At 45.2% G+C, this 12483-nt stretch overlaps 1 protein-coding gene across 4 annotated transcripts in view; it reads left to right on the forward strand.

Moving 5' to 3' along the window:
* Positions 1-6468, forward strand: part of ATP8A2 (ATPase phospholipid transporting 8A2) — a 311840-nt gene extending 305372 nt beyond the window's left edge. For all 4 annotated transcript variants that reach the window (XM_039718662.1, XM_039718664.1, XM_039718666.1 and 1 more), the window contains one exon: positions 147-6468. In XM_039718662.1, coding sequence (XP_039574596.1) covers positions 147-244 — 98 coding nt within the window. In that variant the 3' untranslated portion in view covers positions 245-6468. The remainder of the gene's footprint in view (positions 1-146) is intronic.
* The last annotated feature ends 6015 nt before the right edge of the window (positions 6469-12483 follow it).

A 12483-nucleotide genomic window follows, 5' to 3' on the forward strand; every position in this document is an offset into this window, starting at 1 on the left:
CCATCAGAAGCACAGCACAGAAATTAAGATTACTGTAGTCTCAATCACATAGCTTCTGTGATGCCTAAAACTGTTTCTGAAAGTGGTCTGTGCTCTTGAGCTCAACTCCAGTGACTGATTTCTTTTTTCTTCTTCTGCTTTTTCAGATGGGTATGCATTTTCTCAAGAAGAACACGGTGTTGTTTCCCAGTCACAAGTTGTTCGATCCTACGATACAACCAAAAGGAGAACAGAAGTAGAATAAATTATTCTTTACTTGATGGGTGGTGGGAATAATGGGATTTGGATCAATGCATCCACTGTTAACACATTCATGACTAGGTCTGGCAGCAGCAGCCAAAAGAGAACTCATTTCTGTGGCCTTAGCCAAGAAGTTTCTGTATTCTCCCTGCAAACCTTGAGTGCGTATTGTGGGGGGAAATCATTGTTTGACTTCAGTCGCAAAGCTCTGCCTAAAGTTTTGTTTATGTTGTTATGAAGCATTTGACTGTGCTATGTGAGGTGTGAAATTAAAAACAATGTTTTACCACTATTGAAAAGATCAGCATAAGGTTGTTCTGGGGGAAAAGTAGAAAATTTATGTTCCATGAGAAATCAGCCTTTGCTTAATTGGAATGGGGTGCTGAGATTTCCTGTTTGTTACAGACCAAGTGCACACGACTGCATGTAGACTTTACTCCTTCTTGTATTCACTGTTAATTAATTTGGCTGAAATTTTCAACAGACCATTTGGTGTAAAATTTTTGATTGCAACACAGTTTGTAGCTAAAAATGCTTATGAGCCTTCTTAGGACAGAATAACACAAGATAGCAATCAACTACTTAGACTATTTCTTGCCCTCTTACAGGATTTATTAGGGTTTCTATCTTAGCTTTCTGAAACCCAACTAATAGCTTACTCACACAGCCAGGATGTGGAAGTCAGAGCTTGGCAGAGCAGCTGTCTCGAGTGCATGGCATTGTACACCAAGATGAACTCAACTAGGTGCCTCCTCATAACGCTTTATGATGTATTTGGATGTGCACTTCAAATGTAGCCTGGGGCTTCCCTCCATGACCCCATTCCCAGTTTTATAGTAGAACAAAACAGTGAGAATTTCAATTTAAAGGTACCATCTTGTCAGATGTGTTGATAAGATGTACATCTGCATAGGAGGCTGATAGCGTAACCCTAAAGAAGCCTTCCCCATGCCAGGTGGGAGAGCTTTGCAGAGGAGGGCAGGAAGGGATTACACACGTGTGTGCACACACATGGACACACACAGAGCTGGCCATTGTGAAGAGAAGACCTGCTGTTTGTTTGTTCAGCCAAACCAGTCTCTCTTCTAGATCTGATCCATCAACAGGCTTCCCAAAACACTCAGACCCGTGAGCCCTGGAAGGAATGCTGGCTCCAAGGCCTTGCTGTGCCACTGGGACAGACGTGCTGCTGCATAGATTGAGATTTTGAAGAAAAAGGGAAAAAAAAGGCAAAATACTGGGGCATAAGTTAAAGCTGAAAGAGCTCTTAGAAAGCTTATGCTGTCCTCCAGACAAGTTCTATTAATTTTAGTCGCCAAGCCATGTTTCTGAACAGTATAAAGTAAATACTGCTGTGTTTAAGCCAGGCTTCATAGTAAATGTATATACTACATCTGTGTATTTAAAAAGTTGGCGTTGTTTTTTGCCCTATTGACCATCATCCAGAGTTTTTTATTGATTTAAATATATCCGAAAGCAATTTGAATATGAATGTTTATGTTCAGCAAAGGAGAGGAAAGCTCCAGCCTCGCCTACTGGTTTAATCTTCCTTAAGGGTTGCGAGTAAATGCCAGCACTCAAGTGCTATAATTCAATTTCCAGTGCCACCTCAGAGGTTCAGAGTCCCCTTCTGTTTTAGAAAAGGCAAATTGTGCTCCTGCAGCACCGGTCAGGATTGCTCTTGGATTAGGCTGATGGCACAGAGGGAAAAGTCATCACCTTCTTTTTGCAGTGCTAATGAGACAATTATGCAATAAGGGAAACGTGCAAATAATTTTGCCATAGGCATGAATGTCAAGGGGCCAAGTGTGGATGTATGTATTTTCTGGGAGAGGAATTTTGTTTAAAGGCACAAATACTTGTGCTGATAATAAATAAGGGGAGAGTAAACCTGGTCCCAGGAGTTTTTAAATCTTAATGCTGATATAACCTGTTAAACACTTCCTTTTATTTAGAAACCAAATCTGTTTAGGAAATGTGTGGTGTAAGCCTCTCCTCAGAACCGCTAATTGTTTCTTCCTTTTGTAAAAACACAAGGAAAATTAACTTCCCACCAAGGCAAAATGAGATCAGCTTAGTCTTTGTTCTCTAAGCTACACACCAAACATTGGCATGTAAACAATTTGGAGGCTTTTCATGAGGCTGCAGAAAAAAAAGAAAAAACTTTTAAAAGCCTTTGGATAATGAAGAATGGCAAGTAAATGCGTTAAGCAGAGAATAGAAGGGATCCTGGAGTTTTTTCTGTTCTTAACTTAGGGCAACAAAATTTTGCAGAACGTAATGAAAGGTGCTGGGGAGGAGCAGCTGTCATCTGATGTGATTTATTTTATTAGTGCAGACTATGGGCTGTATCATTTTGACCTCCCTGTAAATTGAGGTCAGTGTGTGTCACAAACAAAAACCCTCCCTAGAGTGAATGGTGGCTTAGACTGAGGTGCGTGTGTTGGTTGTCAGCTCAATGGGAATTGCACATGGGATTTGTCACAGGGCTATACAGTATGTGACACTGGGGCTAGTGGGTCAGACTTTATCATCACTGTATGGCCTTAATCTCTAGCTGAGGTAATTCTGTAGAACCCACCCAGGTCAAGACCTGGCATTCTTCTTGTTCTTTGGAGTCATTACATGAATTAATGTATTGTAATGTGTTGCAGACTGGGTGTTGGAGCTGCTTGTCTTGATGAGCAGTGATGAGGTGCATTCGGGTGCTGTGTTAGCAGAAGGAGAATGACAGCTGCACAGAATTCCTTGTTCATTAGGGCAAATGCACGGAGCAGTAACAGCAGCCTTTGAAAGTGCTGTGTGAAAATGTTATCAACTAGACAGGGTATTGGAGCAGAAGGAATGGGGGATTTCTGCGTGACTGTCCAGACTTAACTGCTGAGCCTTGATCAGAAAAGCCCTTCCTGAGCAGCTCTCTGCACTGACCAAGGGAGATGGGTTTGGATATTCAGATGGAAGCGGTGATTTTCATGAATTAGATTTGGCTCTGGTTGCTGCTTTTTATAACACCATAATCGCAGCTTGCATAGAAGCTGCTGCTCCTTTAATGATTGCCTAGTAGCAATTTAAAGCTGGTGAGCGGGAGCCTGAGCTGCTCTGAGCCCTGCTGAGGAGTCTGTTGACTTCTTTTCCTTGACAGGGCTTCAGGTCTTGCTGTAGGGAGCTAGAATGGGAAGTCAGTAGTAACTTGTCAAGGAGAAATGGTGAATAACCAATAAAATATCTGGGTCAAACTAAGCTGCTAATATACCTAAAAATGTGTGTAGAGTTAACATGAACTGTCTGGGCTGTAAATTAAGATAACAGTCAAGCCTCGCTAATCTGCAGTTTACTAGAGTACACACCCCTTAGTGCATGGCCAGAACTGTGCAGTCTCTTCCCCTGCCTCAGCCAGCAGCTCATAGCAGATGCTGTAGGGAAGTCTTCTAAGACTACATTATTTTTTACAGCATGTACTGGAGTGTGTTCGCTGGGAGACAGTCATAATAATCATAAATAAAGCAGAGAAAGTTTTATTTATGCAAATATGTGAAACGTGGGGATGTGGTCAATGACCACACAGGATGCAACTTGGCCCTCTATAGACAACCCATGAGCCTGAGAGGTGCACAGTCCTTACACTGCCCTGTCCTGCAGAACTAGTTTGCTCTTTTGGGCTAAGTCACTAAATCTTCTGTTTTCACGTTGCCTCCAGTCATCAGTGAAGACTAGTGATACTCTGTTTACATTCTTCCTTGATTTTATAACTGATGACTTAATTTAATCTTTAAATGCTCAGAGGAGTGTACTTCTCACAGCTATTGTTTGAAGTAGAGCAGGCATTGAGTGGGTGCTTGGCCCTGAGAAGCACCTTGGGTTTATCAGATTTCTAATTAGTGTTAAACACTGAGGGTGTTTTACCTTTGTTTTGAATCATCACACAGTATCAATGCCTTAAACTTCAATCAGGTTGCAGGAGAGCTCTTTGTGTCCTGTTGGGTGTAACAAGAAATGGTGATGGTATGAAATACCTGAGGGGTTGGAGAGGAGAATCTGGCTGTGTCTGTGCTGTACCTGGTACATCTGGGTAGCAACTGCTTCTAAAATGTGGCACTGGCCATGCATGTTCCTCAGCCTCCAGACAGCTGGACCCCTTCTGTCCTGTCAGGAAGGATTCTTGCACTCACCTCTTCCCAGTATCCTGTAGGCACCCAAGAGAGGCTTCACTACATTTCAGCATCTGTGACCAGAGCTGTGTGTCCAGAGAAGGCCACAGGACAGGTCAGTACAATAGGTGACGACAAAATAAATCCATATGGGTACTTTTTCCATATGTACCGATAAGATTAATGGAGGGTTTGAACTTTGTTGGCAAATGAAAACCAGAAAGTGCCCTGCACTGCTGGCCACACAAGTGAATCCCAAAGGTGATTGCTTCTCAATGACCTGCAGGAAACCTAGACAGCCTGACTGAGTTTATCTGGCCAGGAATGTGCTTTTGGATGGGCTGTCTGGAGAGGTGAAGGGACTGGGAAACAAAATAGATCAGCTAAGACCAGTGCTGCTGTTAGAGGTTAGTGAGGGGAGAGATTCCTCAGGTATCTGTGAAGAGCTGTGATAAAGCTGATTTCTTTGGTTCCTTCCTGTGGCTCTGGGAAGGGAGCAGAGCTGAGTTGAGAATTTGTGAAGCACTGTTACCTCCTGAAGCTGAGTTTGTCTGGTACCAAGCTGAGTCCTGGACTTAGAATTAGTCCTTGCCAGAAGTGTTCCCTGCTTAGCATACTTTGGCTCTAGTAGGTTATTTCCTGGGTTATGAAGATTGCTAAACTGTTTACTGGTTCCTCTTTGCCTCATGAACTCACCAGAAGGGAACACTGGAATTATTGCAGTCCTGACTGGCGCTCCATCATGGATAGTTAGTGGGACTCCTGCTTAGGTGTTGCTCCTGGGTGGGTTCCTGTCCCTCAGGCTGGTGCAAGGAGTACCTGGATCTCTTTGTGATAGTGTGTGAAGCCCAGGGGTGTTTCATTTGGATTCAGGGCCTGCTCATGTGTGGTGTGGACAGAAGGTAAAGTGGCTGAGTACTGGTGTTTATCCAAAGCCTTTCTTTATGTATGAAGAAGGTGAGATAAGTTCTCCTGAAGTCTGCCACAAGAGGTCCATTCTCTTTACACCTCTTTGTAGCTACTAAAGAGAAACAGAAGTTGGTAAATGACAAATTCTGTGTGGGCAATCCCAGCTCTGGGCAATTACTCAGAAGCCTAACAATGAAGCAAAGTGTTAATATATTGCCAAACTGTCACTGTGCATAGCTGGAAGGTCAGCACCCTTGTAATTATGGAGCAATGAAGCCAAGGGAAAAAGCCAACATTAACAGAAAGACATGATTGTTTTAAATTCTAACTACCTTACTGGGTGGTTTTCCTGCGAAGATGTTCCAGATGTCGTCTTGGCATAAATTAATCAATTTCAAAACATCTGCTGGGTTTCTTAGAAAACATGGAGTTCACCAGACAGTGCTTATGCTCTCCTCTGCCCTTCTGGTCGGTATGTTGATTCAGAAGGGGAATGAGGGTACTTGCTGTTCTTACCGTCAAGAGTTCATAGACTGGAAAGTTGCTCAAAGTTGTTGCTCAATTTTTATATTTTTAAATTTTTTTTAAGGGCTCCAGTTATAAAGTAGTGAGGCAGCCAAGCCCTCTGGGACTGTGTACATGTGTGTGCTGGAAGAGTTGTCTGACTTGAAAACCTCCCCCTGTCCCTCCTCCTGCCCCCAAAGTGCAGCCCATTGCACTGGGAGGTCAAATATTCAGCGTCTTGAGTGACAGGATCTTTAACAGCATCTTTTTCATCAGCGAGCCAAGTCACGTGCCCGCTTGTCTGTCATATCTGTACTCGAATTGCTTAAATATTGTTTCAGATGGGGACGTTTTAATCTGGATATGCAGAGAGGAGTGATGCTGTGGGGGGATGTTTAATTGGCTCCCAGCAGAGCAGCAGTGGTGTGTGGGTTTTTTCCTCTAGAAGTGTTACCATTTTCAGGTCCTATTAATGTCCTCTGGTAGTTTAAATACAGCATTGCATTACAGTGGAGTTTGTTTCCCTCTCAGATTGAATACAAATGAAGGTCATTTATTTGTATTTTAGAAGGTTCAAAAAACTTAGACAATTTGTAGCTTTGAACAGCATTGTTGACTGTTGTATGTCTGCACAAAAATATTTCCAATAAACCTTTTATTAAAGCAATCCAGCAGACCGAGGCTTGTTTGTTTTATCCCCCCACAAGCTTTGCAGCAAGAGTTCAGTGTTAAATACATTTGAGATTTAGTCTGCAAAGCTGTTGAATGGATTATTTTTATTTTTTTGCAGCCTTTTGGGTGTGTTTTAAGGGCCTGCTCGTTAGAGCAAGGCTTGAGTTCCTTTAATAGGTCTCAAATCAGGCCCCAAATGCAAGGCTAATATGGCAAAATAAGAATGATACTGATGAGCTGACAGCAAATGCTGGTATTTGAATGGTGTCTTCAGGGGGAAAACTCTCTTTTTATATAAGCTAGATGGGGAGAGATTCTTCTGCCAATGATACACTTCATCTCACCAAGGCTTCACCCAAATAAAGCTTGCAAGTTTTTGTCCCAATTAAGTCACGTAGACACAGCAGGGGAAAATTAAGCCCTAAAAACCCTCGCTTAAGGCTTCACCCAAATAAAGCTTGCAAGTTTTTGTCCCAATTAAGTCACGTAATTAAGTGACTTAAAGCAAATAAGCCTCCTTATTTGCAGATACAATTGCAAGAGGCTTTTTTACCACTGGGCCTTCAGGCTGCTGAGTCTGAGGGGGGCACGGTCTGACAGTGCAGCGAGATGTGAGGTGACACCATGGCAGCGCTTCCCTCCAGAGCACAGGGACAGGCTCTCTCCTGCTTCTGCCAGCTCAGGAATGTCACATCTCCCTGTGGTGGTGCTCGGCTGATGCTGCCTCGATGCCTCGTGTTGCCAGGCCTGGAGAAGTGGCTCTGGAGCTCCCTGGCCTCAAGCAGGAGTGGCAGCAGGAAGGGCCACACAAGGCTCTGGTGTCCCCGGTAGCGCTGCATCCGTACGCGCCAGGGGACACCTGGCACCAGCTCAGGAATGGGACTCCAGTTATGGCTGAAGTTAAATTTGCAGAAAAGGTTGGCCTTACTTGATTTTTGGCGACCATGGGGAGCATGGGCTGTCAGATCCCTATAGAAAATGAATGAGCTTTAACAAAGAGATCCCTTTGTCCAAATATTAATAGATGTTGGAATTAAACAGATTTTATCAGGAACAAAGTGCATATTTATATATAGTTTGGCTAAAATTTTTCCCCCTTAGGGTGATATAACTTGAGGTATAGGATTTTTCTAATAGATTGCCGACAGAACCAGTTTTAAAAGCGTAGAGAGACTTTTTTACAACAAATTATTTCTGGATATTTTTTTTAAATTATGGAGCAGAAAGAAGGTGTAAGCCAAATCTCCCCTCTTCCCTTAAGTCATTGCTTGAGTACATTTCAAAACATTTTTATCCCAAAAGCCAGACCAGTATCTGCTTTTCCTTTGCAGGGAAATTTAAAGAGAGTGATGAACATGTGTATCCCTGTTTGCTGGAGTAAACGCCTGCTCCTTCCCTGGGCCTCCATAGCTGCAGCCCAGCTTGCAAGCATATAGCAGCAGGAACTGTTCTGTTTGTAAAAGCTTCTCACACATCTGGGCAATCAATTATGCCAAAGTAAAATTGATGATAAACTTAAATAAGCCTTGTTCAGTTGGTGGTGGGAGAACTGGATGCTCAGCCAACTGCTCCCTGCACTGCTGTCTCTTGTACAGCGCACTAAGAGGGAAATGATTCTCAGAATTGTTAAACATAATGGATTGCTGCTTAAACCCCTTATTAGATATATTAGTTGACTAATCACCTCAGAGACTTTCCCTCTAACAGTCTGACAGGCAAGGCTGTGAGAGAGCCTAGTGCTCATGTCCCAGAGCCAAATATTTGGAGCAGCTGCTAAGTCTGTTGACGGCAGTCTTCGGTGCCTCATACCAGAACAAAGAAGAATCAAAGTCCCTAAACCTGTAGATTAATGCTCAAGTCTGAAATGGGAGCATTAAAAAATAAAAGTGTAACTGAGAAAGGTCCGGCTGAGGAATGTTAAGCAAGAAGATTTCAGAAACATAATCCCTTTTAGTGAGTGCTGCTGTGGCAGTACCCGGTGACCAGCCCTCCCTCCAGCACAGCCCCGTACCTCTTTGAGTTCCCTCAGTATTTGGGGTGCAGCAAGTCCTCAGAAACACAGAAGGAGCAGTGAGTTTCCTCCTCAGCAGATACACAGGGCTGCAGAGAAACAGGGCTGCTCAAATCCCTGAAAGACACGGCTGGTTTTTGGCTGTCCACGCTAAGCAAGGAGCTCAAGGGCAGATGAGGAGTGGGCTGTGTCCCAGGTAAGGGAATGGTGAGTGAACAGTGCTGGTGGGACCTTGCTGCAGTGGCCATGCCCAGCCAGGAAGGAAGGAACCTCGTTCACCACGAGGAAGCTTGATGGGAGGGAGCTCGTGTTGCATTTTACTTGCCATGACTCTCTAAGGACAGTGGGGTGATGGTCGAAGAGGTGCTCATGGTTCCCCTCCGTGTTTCCCTTGGTGTTTGCTGCTGCCCCTGTGAGGGTGTCACATCAGAGTGGTGAGGGCACTGAGCTTCCTGGGTCACACACAGCAGCCCTCAAGTGAAGAAGCTGCAACCTCTCAGGGCAGATTGGCACTTAAATCCTGCAGTGGTGAGTTCAGGAGCCTCAGCTCTCACAGACACCTTGTCTGATGGCTCAGCTGGCACTGGCCTACAGCCTCTCAAAAATGTGCAGCACAGCTGTCACAGTAAACCAAGACTGCTTTGTTGGTCCTGTGGAGCTGCTGGTACTTGCTGGTATCCAGTACAGGCAGCAGGAGCACCCCCCCAGTCCCCCAGGAGAAAAGGACTGGAGGAAAAGGATTCTGGGCTGAGTTTTTAACTGTGCTGGTCCATCTCAGTCCTTCCTTTCTCTACATTGTGGAACAAACTGCCTGTAAGCTCCTGAAAACATGCCTTAGTCCGTGAAAAACCACAGTGTGATCCTAGAGCCAGCTCATTTGGATGTGCCAGGTATCAGAGCTTGAGCTGCCTAGCACTCTCATACCTGCTAACTAAATCCTGTGCAATGACTGTATGTGTTTGCCCATCCACAGTGAGGGTGAGCTTCAGCTGGTAAGCTGAGAGCCTGATTCTGACTGCTCAGTAAAATCTACAGCAGTTGCTTTTGGTTTGCAGCAATGTAAATTAAGAATCATTTTTTCCCCCATAATGAGATATTTACAATCATGCATAGACTGTCTGATTGTGTGAAGTCAATAGGATTCTGTCTCTCAAAAGCAAATATTGAGGGAATTAGCAGCTGCATAAGCCAATATTTACCATTTGGGTACTGAATCATAGCAGAGACTGCACAAGACACCAACACCCTCATCTTGTTCTGCAACAAGTCAGACCTGCCCTGGTGCCAGCATCTGCAGCATCAGGGAGCTCTGGGAGGTTTGTGGCCCAGCTAAGCTGGGCTCTGCACCCAGCCCAATCAAACACTCTGCCACTCTGTTGTCCCCATCAGCTTTCAAAGCTCCTCCTATATCTGATGGAAGGAAACCTAAGTATTCCACCCCTGGAAGTGTTCAAGGCCAGGCTGGATGGGACACTGAGAACTAGACTATCTTTAGGGTCCCCTCCAATCCAACCAAGTTTTTTATAATCCTGTGAAGCTGCTCAGCATCTTGGAAGGGAGATAGAAAAGTATTTTTATTTTATTGCTGCATTATTACTGTTTTCTGACGTGATGCTCACTTGCCCTGGTTTAATACCATTGATGGCATCCAAAGTAGTGCCTTCTTGCTTTATTTTTTTTCAAATTAACCTAGAGAGGCAAATCAGGGTGGGCCATGTCCTGAGCTGGTTCAGCACTAAACATGAGGAAGGCTTGATGGAAAGCAACGTACCTGTTGAATTAAACATTTTTCAGCTTGATGTATCACTGTTTGCCTTGATTTTCTGGAGGTTTTTTGAAGGACTGATAACAGTCAATAAGAGAGTATTTACTTGAAAGTAAAGGATTATCATGTTTAGGAGGAAAATGTTATTGCTATTCTTTCTTGAATGTTTGAAATCTCTTTTTTTGCTATTATAAGCCTAAACGGTGTCTCTGCAAAACCTGTGATGGCAGACAAGATTTCAAGGTTTCAGGTGAGTTTTCTTTTGTATTTCCTGGTGTGTTATGGACAATGCAAACTGAAAGCAACCTGTGTCCTTGGTGAGCTGGAGGTGCCCAGTGCAGAAAGTGACTGCTTTGAGTTGTTACTTGCATGGCTTCATCTCATCAGAACTAGCCACCAAAATCGATTAATATTAAAAATAAAGTCAACTAACTTTCTTTTGACAAAGACAGCAGCCAGTACAATGCTGGAGGCACTTGGAATCTGGGAGCTGTGACTCATGTTACACTCCAGAGAGGTTTGTCTCCCCTCTTCTAATGAAAATCAGGGAGTAAGAGGATACTTGGCCTCTTGCACACCTAGCAACTTTTCAGCCATGCCTAGTGGAATATTTGCTGCCTTGCTCTCGGTGTTTGGAAGATGTCACCTTTGATGTTAAGTGGGAAGGTATTTTCCAAATGAAGCTGTGCCTCTGCCCATGAACCAGATGCCCCAGATGTTCCCATCCAGCACAGCTGCCCCCACAAGAGCTCTGGCTCAGCAGGGACAGGCAGGAGATGGAAATGACACGAGTGCAGGGGAGAATGTTGCAAACAAGCCAGCATGAAGAAGCTGGAGAAGGTGAGGTGCAGGGTCACTAGCCAGGTGAAAAAGGCCTGAGATCAAGTCAGCATGCTGAGATTTTCCAGGTATAAAGGACAATTAGGACAGCATTTCTGTGGGCAAATCACAAAGCCAGTAAGTGTTGGCACAGGAAGGGGGATCTCTGCAGCAGGGGGAGAAAATCCATCTCTGTGCCAGGGCTGTAGTGGCTTCCCAGGGATGGCCAGGGGGGAAGCTGTGTCTGGGACTGGGTGTCCCCCAGGAGATGGAGAACTGGCACACCCCAGGGTGCTGGGACAAGACATCCCCTGTGCCACCCTTGCCTCCAGGGCCTGCTGCAGACTGGCCAGCACTATACAGTGTTTGATGCAGAGCAGCCACACCAGTGTTGGCTCACCTGAGGCCTTCTCACTGGAGCCCACACTGGTATTTTGTGGCACACAGCCCAGCACGATGGGCATATCCCCATTGCTGAGGCACAGGAGGCTGTTACAGCACCAGTGACTGGTGTTATTTGGCCATTCAGGCTGCACAGAAATACTGTCACAAGGATTAAATGCTCTGCTATGGGACAGGGGACACTGTGACTCTCCAGGGTGGTCAGGGTCTCATGGAACTGGCTCCACTCAGTGTAGATGGGGAAGGGAAGAAAGGATGGCACAGGCTTATGTGATTTGTTCAGTCCATTTGCAAGCAATTCTGGGCGGGAAAATGCTGCAAACCCCACTGAGGACAGAGAAATATTACAAAGGGCCCTACTGAGAAGCAGGAAATACGAGGAGGAAACAATAAAATGAGATTCAGCTTGGAAAAATAAAAGGGAATACATGTGGGGAACAATATTTAATAATAACTTCAGTGGGAGGAAAAGAGTGGAAAAGCAGAAAATCTGGAGGGAGAAGAGCTCCAGCAAGACCAGGAAAAGTGAGCAGCAAATAAGATATTTTGCAAGGAGGTGCTGAGGTTAACGTGCTGAGCTGAGACCTGCTCCCTGGCTTGCTCCCCTTGGCCATCGTGGGCCACATGTGAGCACTGGCCCCGAACTGCACCAGCCTCCTCTGTGCCCTGATGACCGTGGCACAGCTGGTGGCAGCTGTACAGAGCCACACAGGCCCCTGCTAAGGGACTCTGTCCCCTGACGTGCCCAGCTCAGAGGGAGACATCCCAGAGTCTTTCTCCATGTATGTGCTGAGGGGATCCTGTCACTGGCAATGCTTTCCTGCTCTTCTCTGCATGGCTCAGTGGTTTGGGCACAGGATTTTGGGCACAGGATTTGCCTACAGCCACCTCAGGGCACCACTGTGCCCCGGGTCCCCTTGTGAGGACACCACCAGCCTGGTGTGCTCAGGGCAGCCAGCAGCAGCCCAGCCTGTGGGGGCTTTGCTGGCTTTTCCCCACCCTCAGCACTGCTT

Source organism: Passer montanus, unplaced genomic scaffold (assembly GCF_014805655.1).
Source record: "Passer montanus isolate IOZ18808 unplaced genomic scaffold, ASM1480565v1 scaffold4, whole genome shotgun sequence".
Lineage (NCBI taxonomy): Eukaryota > Metazoa > Chordata > Aves > Passeriformes > Passeridae > Passer > Passer montanus.